General features: G+C 39.8%; 1 protein-coding gene across 1 annotated transcript in view; it reads right to left on the bottom strand.

The window, feature by feature from the left end:
* Window positions 1–21,030, bottom strand: part of LOC134328321 (FERM and PDZ domain-containing protein 4-like) — a 54,820-nt gene that overhangs the window by 15,039 nt on the left and 18,751 nt on the right. Inside the window, exons 2-8 of the mRNA XM_063009420.1 lie at window positions 14,103–14,222; window positions 5,893–6,053; window positions 5,624–5,726; window positions 4,856–4,901; window positions 3,379–3,483; window positions 939–1,046; window positions 683–814 (exon numbers count right to left, since the gene is read on the bottom strand). Of these exons, the coding sequence (XP_062865490.1) occupies window positions 683–814; window positions 939–1,046; window positions 3,379–3,483; window positions 4,856–4,901; window positions 5,624–5,726; window positions 5,893–6,053; window positions 14,103–14,222 (775 nt within the window). The remainder of the gene's footprint in view (window positions 1–682; window positions 815–938; window positions 1,047–3,378; window positions 3,484–4,855; window positions 4,902–5,623; window positions 5,727–5,892; window positions 6,054–14,102; window positions 14,223–21,030) is intronic.

Below are 21,030 nucleotides of genomic sequence, written 5' to 3'. Positions count from 1 at the left end.
GCTTGCGTAGTGGCTCTTACATCAGATGTTGCCTGTGCTGTGTGCATATAAAACGATCCACTCGATGAGCCTTCAGAGCCTCATTAAAACACAGAGAGCCTGCGCTGTGCTTCAGCTCGGCTTGATAAATAGCACACACAGGCTGCTTCACCTGCTGAATACCAATCCGATACCAGTCTGATACCAAATACCAATCGGGTGGCTGTCAGTCTTTGTCTTGTCTCTTTATCTTATTTCTGCAAGTTCTACCAGACAATCGAGATGAGGCTTTTACAGCAGCTGGTACCTGCTAACAGCTTTTATGGATAATTTTATTTTATGAGTTCAGAAAATAATCATATATCAGCTCCGGGAGCTCATATCCAAAACTTACATCTTCAGCTCAGGTTTTTAAAACCATTAAAGACCTTGAAAGGACATTACTGGTATGCCTAGGCCGTAGGTAGCAGCTAATTTTGGCTTTACTCAACTCACTGAATCAATCCTGCTAGCAACTCTGAGAAATAATGTAAGCTTTTCCTAAACGCATTTTAAATTTGAGTGTTTTTGTGTATTTCAATTAAATTTACTGAGTACATTAAGGAGCGTGCATTTGGTAATCAGCTATGAATCATTTTATCTAAAGTATATTCAAATTGAATATAGTGGGAGTGCATTATGGGTAACAAGGGTTAACTTGTACCTGAATTAGCATCTCCTGTTCATGCAGGAGCAACAGCCTGCTGCTCATGTCCTCCATCCTCTGTTCCAGCACTAGAGAGAAATGCTCAATGCACTTGATAGAAAGCTTCTCCTGTAGCGTCATGATGACATCCTATAACACAACGTGACATTTAAATCATAACAACATCAAATAAATGAGAGATTTGAGTGAATCAGGAGCTGATCTGACAGGTCCGACATTGACACTTCATGTGAGACTTAAAAGAAGAACTAACCTTAATGGACGTGCTGTTGTTGAAGCGAAACGACTTGGTCTGTCCGTTCTCCAGGTACACCTTCAGAACATTGGGCATGAAGAGCAGAGAGCTGTCCTTGCCAGTGTCCTACCAGAGAAATATTACATCAAACTACTAGGAATTTTAGCACTTCATGATTCATTAAGCTTGAGATTAATACTAAGAACACTGTCAAAGAACTTTTTGGATATACATTACAAGTACCAGCTGGGAAAAGGACATATTATAATCCCATTTTTAACCAGTTGTACCAAAGTAATAAGCTCCGAAACGGATTGGAAATTTTTGAGAAAAAATATGTTAAATGGATAATCTTGTGCATGGATTTAAAAATGATGGGCAAATTTAAAGCTAAAGATAAACTAAACTAGACACTTTGGTAGGTCATTTATTACTGGTGATTATCTTTTTTTGCAATAATACTTAATTTAGGGCAAGGAAATTATAAGTAATAATAATAATAATAACAATAACAATAACAATAACAATAATAATAACACCAATAATAATAATAATAATAATAATAATAATAATAATAATAACAACACTAACAATAATAATAATAATAATAACAAAAATACTAATAACAATAATAATAATAATAACAATAGTAATAATAATAATAACAATAATAATAATAATATAACAACAACAATAATAATAAAAATAATAATACTAATAATACAATAATAATAATAATAACAATACTAATAACAATAATACTAATAATAATAATAACAATAATAATAATAGAATAACACCATTTTTTTTTTTGCAGACTGTGTTTTAACATAAATGCTTTTTAATCTTATTTTATGTAAATATAGATCAACTAAATTTGGTATATACGTACCAAAGTAATAAGATTCTGAATTGCTAGAAAATTTGAAGAGGATTTTATCTTTTAATATAATTAAAACAACGTGATTGTGTGTGTGTGCCTTTGTGATACATACAGGAATTATTAATTAGTATATGCACTATTGTTTATTTATTTATTTATTTTTTTACATTTTATGTAGTAACGAATTAGATACATTACATTACACAAGAACAGTGCAGGTGCCACTTTAGTCCAGCTTGTGCCCTGACTGATTGTTAGTTGAACAATAATTAGTTATTTATTTAATTACATAATTGTTAATCTGTAAATCAAACATTTTGTACACTACATTTATTCATTTATTTCTACATTAAATAAAGGATGCTTATCAGTAGAGCCTCTAATCCTAAAAAAAATGTGGATGGTACCACAGCTTCACCCCTGATTCTACTTCTAATAAAGTAAAATTAGCTGAATCATTTTGCAGTGTTTCCTGTCAGCAACTGGATTATAAACCTTAGGGTTTTGAAATGTAAAAGAAAAATATAAGGTCATGACTTTATAAGCTGGTTAAGATTGGTTTAATGCATTTTTTTAGTTTAAAAATAGTCCGAATGCAATTCATGATGCAACGTAACAGTAAGAGCAAGTGGTGCTGAAGCATCTGTTAGTCTACACTTATAGTGAGAGTGTAGTCTGTCATTTTGCTGAGCTAGTTTGGCACTACAAACGTACACTATATTGCCAAAATTATTCACTCACCCATCTAGATCATTGAATTCAGGTGTTTTAATCACTTCCATGGCTACATGTGTATAAAACCAAGCACCTAGGCATGCAGACTGCTTCTACAAACATTTGTGAAAGAATGGGTCGCTCTCAGGAGCTCAGTGAATTACAGCGTGGTACCGTGATAGGATGCCACCTGTGCAACAGGTCCAGTCGTGAAATTTCCTCACTACTAAATATTCCACAGTCAACTGTCAGTGGTATTATAACAAAGTGGAAGCGATTGGGAATGACATTAACTCGGTCACCAAGTGGTAGGCCACATAAAATGACAGAGCAGGGACGGCGGATGCTGAGGCGCATAGTGCGCAGAGGTCGCCAACTTTCTGCAGAGTCAATCACTACAGACCTCCAAACTTTATAGAACACCTTTGGGATGAATTAGGGTGGAGACTGCAAGCCAGGCCTTCTTGTCCAACATCAGTGTCTGACCTCACAAATGCGCTTCTGGAAGAATGGTCAAAAATTCCCATAAACACACTCCTAAACCTTGTGGAAAGCCTTCCCAGAAGAGTTGAAACTGTTATAGCTGCAAAGGGTGGGCCGACATCATATTAAACGCTATGGATTAAGAATGGTAGTCACTTAAGTTCATATGCGTGTGAAGGCAGACGAGCGAAGACTTTTGGCAACAGTGTATTTATAAGATTTTCAGGTAACTGCAGTATCTTAGTTTATCAACTGAGGAGGAAACTGGAGCTCCCAGAGGAAACCCACCTCAACCACTACACCTGGGAATCGAACCTGTGTGAGGCGACACTATCGGCTATCACTGATTAATATCCAGACTCATTTCTGTGCACTTACCGTTAGCTGCCCGTTGATGATGACCTCCTCAGCAAATCGCACTTTAACTGGGTTTGATTTCAGCTTGGCTTTCTTGGCTGCACTGATAAAGGCTGATTTGGGTGACTGAAAGAACAAACCATACAAAAGGTCACAGAAAGTGTAAATATTTATAGCAAAATGGGTACAGACCAGTGGCGGCTGCTGGTCTTTCAAACAGGGGAAGCTCATTGTCGGCTTACATCATAAAATTTGTCAATTTATTTATATATAAATTGTGCCCTCTGTTCCTTTTCAAGAAAATGGCCTGAAATGGGATGCAGTTTGTCTTTCGACTTTACTCGCAAAATCCGCGATGGGACTGAAGCTCTAAGTGATAGCTGTCAATCAAAACGGGATTCAGCCTTTCAACTGATCCTCCAATCATCTTGCAGAAGCTCAGCGTCCAGACCCGCCCACAGCTCCATTCACCCCCAGAAACGCTCAGCGTCCGGGGGCGGGACAAAATCGTGGCATTTATCCAATGACCGACGAGTTTCGAAGCAATGAAAAAAAAAACTCCCGTGCAGCCCCATTAAAGTGAAGAGACGCTCAGCTTCTGTGGGCAAATGCTTTGAGCTACGGCAATGTATGAGAAGTTCGAGTCAGTCGATTTGTGATAAGTAGCTGATTCTGAACAAACTCGTCTTCGAGATGAACGTGTTCTAATGCATTTGTAGTCATGAAATGTTAACACAACTGTACATATTTGACCATTTAATTTTTGACATTTTAGGGGAAGCTGAGCTTCCCTTGCAGTCTTAGAGAAATCGCCACTGGTACAGACGGTTACAGTTGAATAATAGATTTTATCTTTAAGTAAGGGGTTGCTTATCTCTAGTGAAGTTTCTCAAAAACGGATTATGAACTTGTTATAAATCCCATTCTTGAACCATTAGCATTAATAAGTAACCCCCACTGCAGTTCTAAAAGCCTCCACTGTACTTAACAGGCTTTTCACAGGCTGTTCACGAAAAATTGTGTCAATTCAGTAAAAAGGGCATTCATGTCAAGCACTGATGATTGACATAAGGCTCAATCAATGCTTCAGCACATTCATGTTAGATCAAGAATGGGTTTTCCCCAAAATGTTGCCATACCAGGCAATCAAAAAGGACAATTACTTTTATCTTTTTACAGCAATGTGGGGCGGCACGGTGGCTAAGTGGGTAGCACTGTCGCCGGTTTCCTCCCACAGTCCAAAGACATGCAAGTGAGGTGAATTGGAGACACAAAATTGTCCATGACTGTGTTTGAAATAAACCTCTGAACTAATGAACCTTGTGTAATGAGTAACTACCGTTCCTGTCATGAATGTAACCAAAGTGTAAAACATGATGTTAAAATCCTAATAAGCAAACAAACAAACAGCAATGTGTATTCTGTCAAAGTTCTTACTACAGAACGTTTGTATAATCATATTATCTAATCATAGTGTCAGAAAACAAGATGAACTCACTGGAAATGGTTGAACTACAGTCAGCAGGATGGATTCCTTGCAGCTTCTGTGAAGAGAAACACAGAAAACATACATGTTTCATTTCAGGAATGTTGGTTTTATGTGTAAATTACTATGAGGAAAGAAAGGGTACTAATCTGATTCAAGTTTTTGACCATGACTGCTGTATTTTTAGAATCTTGGGGACCAAAATTATGGGTGATCGATCTGTCTATCTACCTATCTACCTGTCTGTCTGTCTGTTTGTCTGTCTATATATCTATCTTTCTATCCATATGTCTATCTGTCTATCTCTTGTAGTTCAGTACCACTTAAAAGTTAAATCTACCTCCTACAGAAACACATCCTAGACTACCATCAGATCTCCTGTTAGTTAGGTACCTATTGTCTAAACTCCACCTCTCTAAGCTCACCATAGGCCCTTCTGATCAATATGGGAGAGCAAGACTGGTTGTGCTGCCATTCCTATAAGAACAAGGTAAGTGTGCATTTCTTTACATATACACATTCATGTATTTTCTATAATACTAATAAATGATGGATAGTAGATAGGTTGCTGGATGGTAAATTGATAAAAATGAATGGTTGAATGTATAGCTGAACAGATAGGTCTATGGGTATGGACATCTATAACTAATACATGACTGACCTAAATGAATGGACAGACAGATGGATGAATAGATGAAAGATTTAATGAGAGGTGATCAGCTGATGAATGAATTATATGAATTATATGAAACAAAAATAATAGAAAAAGTTGATAAGTACCTGACGAGGTCAATGACTCGCTCTCTCGGTGCTGTGGCAACCTCCTCATCATAAATCATTAGGATCTCGTCCCCGGGAATCAGCTTTCCTTCTGATGGGCCTCCTGTTAATTCAAACACACACACACACACACACACACACACACACACATGCTGCATTTAGCCAATAGAGATCAAACCCCACTTAAGATAAGTTTCCCCATATTTCACCCTATCTAATTATTTGTAATTTCTTTATTACAGTAACAACAACCACCAAATCATTGTTACCTGGTGTGACAGAGCGAACCACTACAGGTTTTTCACTTCCAGCTACAAAGCCGAACCCCAATACTGGATCTCTCCTCATTTCGATTCGGCGAGGAGCAGGAGGAAGGGCCTGAACTCCATCCACACGCACCTCCTCCAAAGAACTGCTCTTAGACGGGTGACTACAGACAGAGAGACAGAAATATTATACATTTGCACACTATAGTGGTAAATACTTGTATTTGTTTATACATTTTCTCTCCTTTTTCTCCCAACTTTTAGCGTATCTAATTACCCAATTGCATTACGCTTCCTCTCTACTGATGCTGATCCCCGCCCTGATTGAGGAGAGAGAGTCACCCCCTCCGACACGTGTGCGGTAACCGACTGCATCTTTGTACCTGCATGAAGCGAGTTCATATGTAGATCAGCTTTGTGTACAGAGAGCCAAACCCTGATCAACACATTATTTCTCGACTCTGTGCAGGCGCCATCAATTAGCCAGTAGAGGTTGTAATTGCCTTAGTTATGAGGAATCCCTATCCGGCTCCCATCCTGTATGAACAACAGCCAGTCGTTGTTCATGTATACGCCCAGCCCAGCTGGATGGCAGAGCTGTTTCAAGCTCTGGTGTGCTAGTGTGTTTTACCGCTGCACCACCTGAGCACCTGTGGTAAATACCTTTAATTTTAATTATGCATGCAGCACTAACATACATGTAACACAACAGTAAAGCATCACATTCTAAATGTGTTTATATTTACAAAAAAGTTGGTCAGTGGAAACGTTTTAAGAAAAAAGAGAATTAAGAAATGGGCCAGTGATAGCTCAGTGGTTAAGGTACTGGACTAGTAAACAGAAGGTTGCCGGTTCAAGCCCCGCCACCACCAAATTGCCACTGTTGGGTCCCTGAGCAAGGCCCTTAACCCTCAATTGCTCATTGTGTTCCGCTCACTGTGTAAGTCGCTTTGGATAAAAGCGTCTGCTAAATGCTGAAAATGTAAATGTAAATGTAAGAAATCACAGACTCTTGTATTTACTGCATTTTATAAAACATCCCAATTTTTCCGCAAATGTGTTAGGAGTCACTGCTGTGCTCACTTCTCTTCTGGCTCAACCCAGGGTGTTTTGGTGACTCCTGGTGGCGCTTATTGCAACTGCACCAGCTTAATTGGTTCTGGAGCTAACCAATAGATCTCCACCGTGGCTAATTAGTCACACCTGCTTCCTATCTACTCCTCATCTACCAGCAGTTAAAAACCCCCCAGTTTCTCTCAATCTCCACCAGATCGTCTGTTGATGTCAGCGTGAACTGCTCAGCTCTCCTGGTTACCTTTTTGAACTTTTGATATTGAACTTTTGATAATTGAACTTTGTGCTTTTTCCTGGATCCCATGCTTCCAGTGTTCCTGACCCCAGCCTCGTTTTCTCCTGGTTCCTGGGTTTCTCGCCTCCTTCCTTTCTCCAGCGTTCCTGCCAGTTCCTCCGGTCTTCACCTCAGCCTTCTGGTTCCAGTGCTGCTTCTCCCAAGCTCCTCCTGCCTCTCTCCAAACCTTCGGGTTCCAGTGCTGTGTCTCCAAAGCTCCTCCTGCCTCTCTCCAAACCTTCGGGTTCCAGTGCTGTGTCTCCAAAGCTCCTCCTGCCTCCTTCCCAGCCTTCTGGTCCCCAGCCGGCAGTCCCACCTACCACGATCCCTGCCTCTTGGTTTCCTCGTTGACCATTCCTGTGCTCCTGCCCCGGCATGTTTTTCCTCCTATATTTTCAATAAATCGAACTAACTAATCTCTGTGTCTGTGGTGTGGTGTTCGCCTGGTGGTTCCTCCAAAAAACCTTTTATTGGCTCTGCCAATCGTAACAAAATGAGCTTAGTAATCTCTTACTAAACACTATCTAAAATACATGACTGGAATAAATACATTTTAAAACACTTAATGAATATGTTAGACACATAATGTCTGTAATACATGATTCAATTCTATTGTCATATTGTTTTGTGTGTGTGTTGTAAACTTCTGGTCCCGTCTGTTCCAGTGAATCATCATTAAACAACAAAACTCAGTTCAACACAATTCAGTTCAAACAAAGCACACAAAGTAAATATGGTTTAACGTGGATATTAGCTTCATAATAACTGTATTGACTAAATCTGAATAAAATACAAAGAGATTAAATAAGCAGTAAATCCCTGCAGAGGTTTAGCCAGAAAGCAATTACAGAGAGGTTAATCATAACCACGACGTGATTAAAATGTATGGGCGGTGTACCGCAGCAGGAATATAGAACCAGTAACCTCTGGAAATAAGCTGGATGGGAGATTTGGGAATAACAGGATAGCAGATTGCATTGTTGTAGAAACATGCAGTGTTGCTATAAGAGAATAATTTCCAGAGCAAAGTGAACCACCTGCTGCAGGAAATATTCTCTATCACACCATCTCTCTCTCTCTCTCTCTCTCTCTCTCTCTCTCTCTCTCTCTCTCTCTCTCTCTCTCTCTCTCTCTCTCTCTCTCTCTCTCTCTCTCTCTCTCTCTCTCTCTCTGTCTCTCTCTAAGGTAGAGGAGGGTAGAATTACTACAGTTATTTACTTATTTTAGCAATAGCACATATTTCCACAGCTCATCTCAGTTTGGTGTTTTCTTTTATTCAGCTTTCGTACACATCCACTTACTGCACTGAGAAAATCTCTCAAAGATTAAACCTGTGAGGTGAAACGGAATGAAATTGAACTCAATATCTCAATATTTCATTTTAAGATCCATCTAGCAAACAAAGGTTTTTGGGTAGGTTGGGCATTAATAAAACACATGTATTTATTTTTAGAATACAAATTCAGAAATAAAAAATAAAGTACTTTTTCAGTCAAAATACATTTTTAATTCAGTACTCAGAGTACAGTGACATTATATTTTGTAGATCATTTGATATAAAAAGATACAGACATAATAAAAACAGCCTAACAAATACTGTCCACCTTAATGATTCTAATACAGTGGTAGCTCAGTGGTTAAGGCACTGGACTAGTAATCAGAAGGAAGCTGGGTTAATCCCACCACCACCACTGTTTTGTTTGTTTGTTTATTAGGATTTTACCGTTATGACAGGAACGGTAGTTACTCATTACACAAGGTTCATCAGTTCACAAGTTTAATGTCTAATTCACCTCACTTGCATGTCTTTGGACCGTGGGAGGAAACCGGAGCACCCGGAGAAAACCTACACAGACACGGGGAAAACATGCAAACTCCACACAGAAAGGACCCAGACCGCCCCACCTGGTGATCGAACCCAGGACCCAGGAAAAACAACAGCTAGACATAAATCGTAGAGTTTACAATAGAGCCTCTGTGTAAATAATAATGTGTTTTATCATTGAAGGTTTTTGACTGAATAAATCAGAAAGAAGGGCATGGATAATGACACCTTTTTGCTTGTAATGAGGTGCTAGATTACACTATTTTATCATGCCAGGACTTTTCATGATAGAAAGAAATTGAGAGCAGTCTTGTATTATTCAAGACACAAAGTACAGTTATATAAGACATCCTGGCTCAAGACTCTACATGAGACTAACACAAAGACATAATCCTGCAGGATTTAAAATATAGAGCGGCACATATCATTTATGTTATTACAAATAATGTCACTATCAGTATAAAACTGCTACCATCTAGTCCCACTACATAGAAAAAACATAGTTTAGCCAGTTTACCATGTTAAAGTGTGATGAAAAACAATCATCAAGTGTAAACATCCGTAAGTCTTTATTTTTCCAACCACTTTAACATTCTGAATTGAAAACGAGGGCTTCCATGCAACAATGCATTCGTTTTCCCTCCCATTAGAGCACATGTGACTCCGGTACAAAACAAGGACAGACTGGGATAATGGCTATTAGGTAACAAATCAATGCACGAGTGTAAGCAAAGGACAAAGCCAGAGAGTGAAAGACAAGTACTGAGAGAAAAGCCTGGACGCGAGTGTTTGTTTTGGTGCGTGTGGGCATATTTTTAGAGTCACCGTTGCGACCCAGCGAGCAGTAAGAGTTCTGTCACATCCACTGAGACAAACAACCTAATCTAATTCATTAAGCACTGATTCACTAAGCTTGGTGGTAAAATATGTACTAACTAATAAATATGTAATAGGACATCTTTACCTCTCTAGAGTGCATAATACAGGACACGTCAATTCAAATACAGATATTTAGCATTCACAGAGGAATTTATGTTCTTGAATAGAGGGTGGGGACAAAAGTGTCCCAATTTTCCACAGCTAAATGGTTTTATGTTTGTAGGTAGCCAAAGGATACCATTACCACAATATTCCTGTGGGGATCGATATTGGTACAGCGACTTCATACTGGACTCTGACTCGTTTCAAATGACTCTGACTCGACTCGTGACTTGCAAAAAATGACTTGTGGACAACAAAAGTCAGCAACATTAGTTACGTGTGACAATTACATTAATATATATATATATATATATGATCCGACATCATTCTGATCGTGTCATTTTCTGCTCTCTAATAACGCTTCGGCCATCTTAACCCGCAACGCACGCAATGGGTAAATGTTCCAGCCAGCTTCCGGCATAGTGATGAAGCGTTGCTCCCTACTTAAAATGGTGGAATACCCTACGTAGTGCACTTCACAGTAACAGGTAATGTGAATGGAACGCGCCTACAGAATTGGCGCTGATGATTGAAAAAAACGCTTTCTGAACCAATCAGACCTTCTGATTAAAATTTTTAGTAAGAAATGCTGTTATTTGCATTTATTTAGTTTGCAGCGCCACACAGATGATGTGTCAACACTTGATTGGCTTTCTAACGAGTTCGTGTTTTACTTCTCAACTGGGAAAAGTTTGGAGGTTTTTAATTTTAAGCACATTTACAAAATAACGGATTCTATTCCTAATGGGAAACACGGTTATAAATGCAATAGCATCTGGAACAACTGGTACCTAGGAAACTAAAGGCACAAAGTAAAACGGCAAAATACAGTTGCTAATCCGTTGTTGTTTTTATCTGAACTGACATATTATTTGTTTATTTCTACGCTACATTTCCAATATGTTTTGTGTAGATTATATTGACTCATGACTTGACTCGGACTCTAGCCTAAAGACTCGTGACTTGACTCGGACTCTAGCCTAAAGACTCGTGACATGACTCAGACTCTAGCCTAAAGACTTGTGACTCCACTTGGACTCTAGCCTAAAGACTCGTGACTTGACTCAGACTCTAGCCTAAAGACTCGTGACTCCACTCGGACTCTAGCCTAAAGACTCGTGACTCCACTCGGACTCTAGCCTAAAGACTCGTGACTCCACTCGGACTCTAGCCTAAAGACTCGTGACTCCACTCGGACTCTAGCCTAAAGACTCGTGACTGTGACTTGTGAACATCTCTGTGGTACAGGCAGCTGGATGGAAAGTCCAATGTTCCTAGCATGATCTTAACAGCCAACAGTCATGGAACTATTTTACAGGACGATATTCCAGAATCACTGGGCGTAATGCAGTAACACACCTTGGACAGGATGCTAATCCATCACAGGGCCTTAACCACCCTCCCTTAGACACAGACAATCATGTCTGTACCTAGACACCTGACAGGCCACTAGCCCCACTGGGGATTCAAACCCTGGATGCTATCTGTAGTGAACTCAAACACCCTTGTATGACATTCTAAAGATTAATGAGTGTCTGAATCAGAGGTGATAGTAAACATAAAATGTGACAGTTGCTTAAATACAAGTCTGTGTTCTATACATGAGTTGCCTGTTCCAGCTTGCTCGGTCTGTAAACACCTGAACGGGTCACAAAGCAATCTGTTCTGTTTACAAATCCAAATCTCTATTTAAATCTCCACACACACACAATCTAATTATAAACAGTCTTCTACCCCCGATGTCATCGCTTTGTCAGTGTTGATTCAAAGAGACTGGAGGACCCACGGTCCACTGGGTCCACTGCACCAGTGATGGCTCTGAGGATTTCATCCAGGTACATAACAACAGTCAGGGTTGTGTTGGATATCACGTAAAGGTTTGTGAGACTCTCCAGGGATATGCTTTCATTTATTTTCTTATGAAAGAAATATTCTGTTTTACTTCTCTGACCAAGAACTTTGTGCCCAGATGCCCAATTTGGACTTTATGATTTTGGACTTTATAATGGGACAGTGGTAGCCTAGTGGGTAGAGCTTTGGGCAATCAGGGTTAGTCAGGGCAATCAGTCGGAATCCAGGTTCTGCTATGCAGCCATTGTTGGGCCCTTGAGCAAGGCCCTTTTTCTCGGGATTAATAAAGTATCTATCTATCAATCCAGGGACGCTGTTCAATAGTTGACCCTGTGCTCTGACCCCAGCTTCCAAACAAGCTGGGATATCTTCCGCTTTGTTTTTCTTGTCAATGCAGTGTAAACTCTCGGCTCTTACAGACCATGATGTGTCTTTCCAAACATTGTCCAATCTGCAACACACTCAAACTTAGTAGCAAAATTGGTAACAGAAAAGGGTGTGAAATGAGGATCCATGCAAGCAAAAATGGGTCATGGCTTATCACTATGTGCCAGAAAGAATTGTCTATCAGTTAAAAAAGAACATTTCTCAGCACAAGATAATAACTTGGGTCTTTTACCATCTACTGTACATAACAGTGTGAAAAGATTCAGGAAATCTGGATACATTTTACTCTGTGTAGGGCAGGTTCAGAAACTTCTGTTAAATGTATGTGGTTCTCAAGCCTTCAGAAGACACTGCACAAGAAACCGTCATGTGGCTTTATTGTGATCAATATAGCCACATAGGCTTGAGAGTACTTCGGAAAACTGTTGTTGCTTAACACAGTTTGTTACTGCTTCAAGAAAAACAACCTGAAACTCTGTTAGACCACGACAAAGCCATAAATTCTACACAGAGTTCTTTAGGACCAAGCTCAGTGGAATTAATAGGAAAGAAGATATAACACAGTGCTTAACATGCCTCTGTCCAGACTTTTTTTTTCTTCTTAATTTAGGTTGGTCGACAAAAACAATGAAAGTGTTGGAAAAGGTTGTCACTATTACCATTGTGAAAGGCTCAGGAGAATAAACAAATCACATGTTATTTTTTATTTCATTTCAATTTTTGCTCTATTTCCAGCTCTATCCTGGAGAAACACTGGGTACAAGACAAGAACACACCCTGAACAAAGCACCAAACCATTGCGAAGCTCAGACAGATCCATCATGTCTGTGTAGGCGCCTGGCTGGCCTGTAGCACCTGCTGAGATTTAAACCTGGATTTTTTTTTTGGTAAATTGTAAAAAATTTCTATGTTTCTATATTTTACCTATTTTACAGCCCACTGTATAAGTACAAATATAAATGTACAGAAATATACTGTATGCCACTACTAACTGTGTTACCAGATGCTTCTACACACAGCATTGATATCTTGATGGATCAGCAGACTCCATTATAATGTGCATAAAGGAAAATGTAACCATTAAAAAAAAAACAGTTATTTCATGTCTACCAGGACATGACCCATAAAATGCAACACTTGCATATAGGTCAAGTCCATTTCTCTACTAAAAAAAGAGAACAGATGTGTGAAATGTTCCATAAAATGAAATTCTTTTATTACCTTGATGTGTACTGACAGTAAACAGAAATTCACCAGGTTGTTTATCAGCAACCTACGAAGCAGAATCAACACTGCTGACCACATGGGTTTCTCCCTCTATTCTTTATTTCTTACATTGTTTTGTAAATGTTAAATAAATAAAATAATAACTGTGACAGGAGCGATCAAACCATGCAAATGTCTATACAATAATCTGCTGCCAGCTGTGAGGGGGATGTTCATTAATTCTGCATAATTCATTCTGCTTAAATAAGTAATTAAAATAATTCAAATTAAATGAATTATTTTAAGACATTATGTACATTTCTAAAAGTAAATACAATCTGACAAGAAACACATAATGTTAAAAATTACTCATATCATTATTGCAAACATATACAGCTGCAAGAAAGTTTGTGAACCTACTCTAACTAAACATTACGCCTATTTTAAAGAGATGTGTGTCTATAGAAGCTCTTATAGTACTCAGAATGAATAAAAGCATCTGAAACTCTGACCTCGTCTCTTGTCTTTTTAGATCGTAAAACATGAGTGTGTAGTGTCCAACCTAAATAAATGTTAGTTTATAGGTGTAGTTAAAACAAGCCTATAAATTCTTACTTGCTGAAGGCATCCCTGGTGTCACGTGCAGAGGCTGTGTCCCATTCGCAGGACGCAGATCCCTGCAGTCCGACCCAGCTGCCTGAGGGTGGAGGCCAGCCCGAGGATTTGTTCTTATGACTGAAACAGAGTAAAAGTAGACAAAAACAATGATGATTATTTTCTCATGATTCCAAATAACAGACAGACATGTTCATTAAAGTAACGCTGGGCTATAGATGGTAGATGAGGGAGGACACACGCAGAGACATTAAACATTTATTTATAAGTACAAAACACAAGATAGGGGTACACAAGACAAGATCAGACAAAAACACATAAACAATGCTAAAGCCAAACTAACGGCTAACTGCTAAATACCTGAAACATGACTCTGAACCAGAGATGTTTACAAGTCACAAAATACGAGTCCGAGTCAAGTCACGAGTCTTTAGGCTAGAGTCCGAGTCGAGTCTTTAGGCTAGAGTCCGAGTCAAGTCACGAGTCTTTAGGCTAGAGTCCGAGTCGAGTCTTTAGGCTAGAGTCCGAGTCGATTCACGAGTCTTTAGGCTAGAGTCCGAGTCAAGTCACGAGTCTTTAGGCTAGAGTCCGAGTCGAGTCTTTAGGCTAGAGTCCGAGTCGATTCACGAGTCAATATAATAAACACAAAACATATATTGGAAATGTAGCGTAGAAATAAACAAATATGAAAAAATTTTCAGATAAAAAACAACAACGGATTAGCAACTGTATTTTGCCGTTTTACTTTGTGCCTTTACTTTCCTAGGTACCAGTTAAAAGCTTAAACTGACGTTTTGTTTTCATTGCAAATCACGGCACAGTGGCCAAAATCCCAAACACAGCAAAAAAAATTCATAATACTGCTTACCTTAGCTTATGTTGTTCCAGATGCTATTAAATTTATAACCGTGTGTCCCATTAGGAATAGAATCCGTTATTTTGTAAATGTGCTAAGAATTAAAAACCTCCAAACTTTTCCCGGTTGTGAAGTAAAACACGAACTCGTTAGAAAGCCAATCAAGCATTTCATTGACAATCATCTGTGTGGCGCTGCAAACTGAATAAATGCAAATAACAGCATTTCTTACTAACAATTACAATCAGAAGGTCTGATTGGTTCAGAAAGCGTTTCTTACAATCATTAGCGCCAATTCTGTAGGCGGGTTCCATTCACATTATCTGTTACTGTGAAGTGCACTATGTAGGGTATTCCACCATTTGAAGTAAGGAGCGACGCTTCATCACTACGCCGGAAGCTGGCTGGAACATTTACCCATTGCGTGTGAGAAAGCAGAAAATGACACGATCAGAATGATGTCGGATCATATGTATATATATAATTGTCACACGTAACTAATGTTGCTGACTTTTGTTGTACACAAGTCATTTTTTGCAAGTCACGAGTCATTTGAAATGAGTCCGAGTCGAGTCTAAGCTATGCTACACCCTAAACATGAAACAAGACAAAGTAATCCAAATCATGACCAGCAAAACCATGACAAAGAATTCATTAAAACATGAACAGCATGAAAGTCAAAACCATAAGCACAGTAACAACCAAAAAATAGCCTCTGCCGAGTACAGAACCTAATGAGGTTCAGCTGTCGATCATTAGCTTCATTGACCAATAATCTTGAGAGAGGCTCGATTCCTGACCAAAAAGAAATGCTCAAATATATGAAAAAAAAAGCACAAACCAAAAAATCTAATACTTTCTCCTTGAACGGGTGAATATGACATTCCGTCGTACTTACCTCCTAATTTGATGTCTGGTTTCATTTCAGCAAATTGGAAAAGGCAGAAAAAGGGCAAACGGGTGATGGCAGCCCAAGCACTCAATGTTAATGAACATAACGTTGTAATTGTGACACTGTGACACTGAAACAATGCTTCACTGTGCTGATTATAGAGCCATGAAATTGCTTCTCTATCAGTCACTGTGCAAAGTGTCAGTTTTATAATCAATATAAAACAGAGACTCCTCTGTAAAAGCTGAAAGCACGATGTTTCAGTTACAGAAAGACCTCCAGCTCTTAGGTGCCTACATCACAGCATTCATTCATTCATTCATTTAGTCGAATCATTTCATTACAAAAAATGACTACTCCAAAACTATTTTATAAATAGTTTATACACCGACCAGGCATAACATTATGACCACTGACAGGTGAAAATAACACTGATTATCTCTTCATCACGGCACCTGTTAGTGGGGGGGGATATATTAGGCGGCAAATGAACATTTTATCCTCAAACTTGATGTGTTAGAAGCAGGAAAAATGGGCGAGCGTAAAGATTTAAGCGGGTTTGACAAGGGCCAAATTGTGATGGCTAGATGACTGGGTCGGAGCATCTCCAAAACTGCAGCTCTTGTGGGGTGTGTCCCGGTCTGCAGTGGTCAGTATCTATCAAAAGTGGTCCAATGAAGGAACAGTGGTAAACCGGCGACAGGGCTCATTGATGCATGTGGGGAGCGAAGGCTGGCCCGTGTGGTCTGATCCAACAGACGAGCTCCTGTAGCTCAAACTGCTGAAGAAGTTAATGCTGGTTCTGATAGAAAGGTGTCAGACTCCATGCCTCGATGGGTCAGGGCTGTTTTGGCAGCAAAAGGGGGACCAACACAATATTAGGAAGGTGGTCACAAGGATACGCCTGATCGGTGTACATTAATAGTTATATAATAGCTATAGTTATAAATAGTTATAAATAAGTAAATTATTATATGTTATTATTTTATTATTATATTTTTATGCAAAACTAGTGCAATATAAAACAACGTGCAATATACAGAACGACAAGTTATTCATGTGGATAATGTTTTTCGGATCCAGTGATGTGTGTGTTAGCGTTTGCTCGTTATTAATACCGTAGTTACTCTCTGAATGGCGCGGCTGCTCTACGTGTGATATATTTTGGTAATTAGATATTACAGCAGACGGTGATCATTTATTGTTATGGATGAGTTTTTGCAGATACCAAGACAAAATGGTCATTAACCCCATGTTCTGTTCACTGCTCAGCTATTAATATTCAGTTCACACAGGCCGCCATTTCTAAGTGCTGTAAAAAGCTTTCTGTACATGTTTAATAAACAAAGCTTTTGCACTATTAATAATTACTGATGACGTATTAGGGCGGCACGGTGGCTCGGTGGGTAGCACTGTGGCCTCGCAGCAAGAAGGTCCTGGGTTTGATCCCCAGGCTAGGCGGTCCGGGTCCTTTCTGTGCAGAGTTTGCATGAAAAGCTGGGTTAGGCTCCAGCATGCCCCCCCTCCCCCCTCACGACCCAAATTGGTTAAGCGGTTAAGAAAGTGAGTGAGTGAGTGATTACATATTACGTCAAATTATTGCATCACCAATATGGATACATGTAGTGTTGGACAGGGGGGTTGGGATGAAGTATGAGGCAGACCGAAGCTGACTGGTCATAATAGTGATACAGTGTAAATCCTGGTGCTTGGATGGCGTGACTGTAGAAAATGCTAGTCCACCACTAGCTACTAGTCGTCACACTCAACTACTTCACATGTGTCCTCGTTAGTCACAGCTCTCCTCGGTCAGAGTGGAGGTCAACATCAGTAGAGAGAAAGCGTAATGCTATCTGGTACGACTGATTGGATACGACTGATTGGGAGGAAAATTGGGGGACTTCGAGTATCTGGGTAAGACACCAGCACAGTTAGTGGAGGAACACAGGCAGTTCTAGCCTAGTGGTTAAGCTACTGGACTAGTAATTAAAAGGTTGCTGGTTCAAGCTGGTTAACCCTCAATTGCTTAGACTGTAAACTGCCACAATACTGTAAGTCGCTTTGGATAAAAGCATCTGCTAAATGTAAACACAGAGTGTAGCCTGATTGGCATCAAAAACGTTGGATTATTTCTGTGCTCTTAGTGTTTTACAGTCATTTTTGTCCCTGGGGTTGTTTTTGTGGATCCATGTGTTAAGACAAGGGTTAAAATCAAGGTACAGCTTATACTAATTCACCCCCCTATCATGGCAGATGTTTGCTTTTGCACCTTTCAGTGCATGGATGGTCTTTTCCAACTTTGGCTTGGAGAACTCAATGTCCATTTTCCCCAAAACAAGCTGAAACGTGACTCATCTGACCACAGCAGACGTTTTTAACTGAGATGAGCTCGGGCCCAGAGAACTCACCGGCGGTTCTGCATAGAATTGATGCCTAAATTTGTCTTTGCATGATAAAGTTTTACATTGCTTTTATTGATGCTGTGGTAGATTGTGTTAAGTGACAACAGATTTCTGAAATAGGTAAAACAGACAAAGAATGAATGAATTAATATAGTAATGACATTCTATCTGAATTCTGAATTTTTGCTCCAGTAGAGCCCATGAGGATTGTGAACTCTAGCATGGTTTTGTTGTTAAAGCAAACTATGACGGCAGATTGACTGCAGCAGTCCATTCAGCTTCATCTTCTAATCCGTCTCATCAGGGAGAAAACAAATCCACACAATTTGTGACAATAAGAGGATTTGAGTGGTGTGTATGGGGAGTTAAGGAAGGTGGGGTCATGGGAAATCAGTGCACTGCTGGAGATCTGATGTTGCTCAAAGTGGGGGCTAGAAAACTGACAAAAAAGGAAAGAAGTGTTTGCTGTCACACTTAAGGGACTTTGTTTTTACTATTTCATTTATGAATTTGTTCCCTTTTTCTCCCAATTTATCATAGCCAATTAATCCTCCACCGCTGGAGACCCCGATTCCAGAGACGGGTATATTTGCCTCACATATGCTCTCTCCAATGCATGTGCAGTCCACTGATCCACAGAGTCACACATTGATCTCCACGTTCCTCCACTTCTGTACAGGTACCTAGGACTACTAACCACCAGTATACCATCAGTATACGTATATACACTGATCAGCCATAACATTATGACCACCTCCTTGTTTCTACACTCACTGTTCATTTTATCAGCTCTACTTACCATATAAAAGCACTTTGTAGTTCTACAATTACTGACTGTAGTCCATCTGTTCTCTACATACTTTTTCTTCAATGGTCAGGATCCCCACAGGACCACCACAGAGCAGGTATTATTTAGGTGGTGGATCATTCTCAGCACTGCAGTGACACTGACATGGTGGTGGTGTGTTAGTGTGTGTTGTGCTGGTCTGAGTGAATCAGACACAACAGTGCTGCTGGAGTTTTTAAATACCGTGTCCACTCACTGTCCACTCTATTAGACACTCCTACCTAGTTGGTCCACCTTGTAGATTTAAAGTCAGAGACAATCACTCATCTATTGCTGCTGTTTGAGTCGGTAATCTTCTAAACCTTCATCAGTGGTCACAGGACGCTGCCCACGGGGTGCTGTTGGCTGGATATTTTTGGTTGGTGGACTATTCCCAACACACCACCACCATGTCAGTGTCACTGCAGTGTTAAGAATGATTCACCACCCGAATAATATCTGCTCTGTAGTGGTCCTGGGAGAGTCCTGACCATTAAAGAACAGCATGAAAAGGGGCTAACAAAGCAAGCAGAGAAACAGATGGACTACAGTCAGTAATTGTAGAACTACAAAGTGCTTCTATATGGTAAGTGGAGCTGATAAAATGGACAGTGAGTGTAGAAACAAGGAGGTGGTTTTAATGTTATGGCTGATCGGTATATACTGTATATATATATATATACAGTATATATATATATATATATATAATGCGTTTTTTTCTCAGTCTTTTCCCTCACTCTTCCTCCGTTAGGCACCTTTATCCGCCAATCAGTGTCCTTATACAGCATTCGAAGACCCCGCCCACATATTCCGGTCATCCCTCCCTGCAGGCACTGCCAATTATGCCCACTAGATGGTGCCCAGCCAACTGGTAGCAACACCGAGTTTCGAACCGAGGAGTTCAGAATCTCGGTGCTGGTGTGCTAGCGGAATATCTCGTTGTGCCAACTGGGTGCCCCCCTATTTTTTTAGTCTGGTCTTTTTCCACCCGGCAGACTAGTGGCCAGTTTTGTCTGCTGCAGGCACTGCCAATTGTGCCTGCTAGGGGGGCCAAGCCGACCAATAGCAGAGCTGAGATTCGACACCACCCACTTCACCCTGTCTGCACTCTCTATACCAGGGTTTTTTAAACCCTGGGTTGTGACCCTTGGGTGGGTCGCAAGCCAAAAAAACGGGTTGCAGAAAAAATAATAACAATAATTAAATAAACACATTTTAACCCGCACATAAACACAACATGAACTTGTACATGAATGCTCCCTTGTGGAGGCTTTACAAAAACAATTCTACCACTCTCTCCTTTACTTTGTACTCTTCACACCAAATATTGAAACTCATCCACTTTAATCACCTCACTTCCCTGCAACTTCAAAGGTATCCCTTCATCTCTCCAAGCTCTCCTCAACCTGTTCTTTACTCTCACTATCACAAAGTCACCGGCGAACATCACAGTCCGTAGAGACTCCTACAGAACCCCGTCCGTCAGCCTGTCCATGACCATTTCAAACAAGAAATAATACAAGACAAAGTCATTAAAATATTAGCCAAAGGTCAAAACCATAAAACACAGCAATGTGGAGACAAGTACAGCTCCCTCTTTAACTCAACAACTCTAATTATGCTAAATATAACTCATCATTTGAGTTTAAACAGACTCTTTGCTAAACAAAGAACCAGGAAACTCAAAGGAATAAAGCTTGAGCTTTATGGCTCAGGACTGAAACAATTATCCATACAACATTGACTTTAGTAACATGAAGTGCAAATAGACTATTTAGAGCAACGAGCAACAGGTATGACTAATTAGCTACCAGGAAATACGAAAGATGGGAAGCCATAAACAAATAAAATAAAGAGAGCTTGTACTCTCAGTGTGGAAACTGATTACTCACAAGCACTGTGCTTATTCTCTCTAATAGTATATGAATAATACGGTACTCTCAATTAAAAGC

This window comes from Trichomycterus rosablanca, chromosome 15 (assembly GCF_030014385.1).
Source record: "Trichomycterus rosablanca isolate fTriRos1 chromosome 15, fTriRos1.hap1, whole genome shotgun sequence".
Taxonomy (NCBI): domain Eukaryota; kingdom Metazoa; phylum Chordata; class Actinopteri; order Siluriformes; family Trichomycteridae; genus Trichomycterus; species Trichomycterus rosablanca.
Note: the sequence above shows the minus strand (reverse complement) of the source record. Positions and strands in the feature narration are given on the sequence as shown.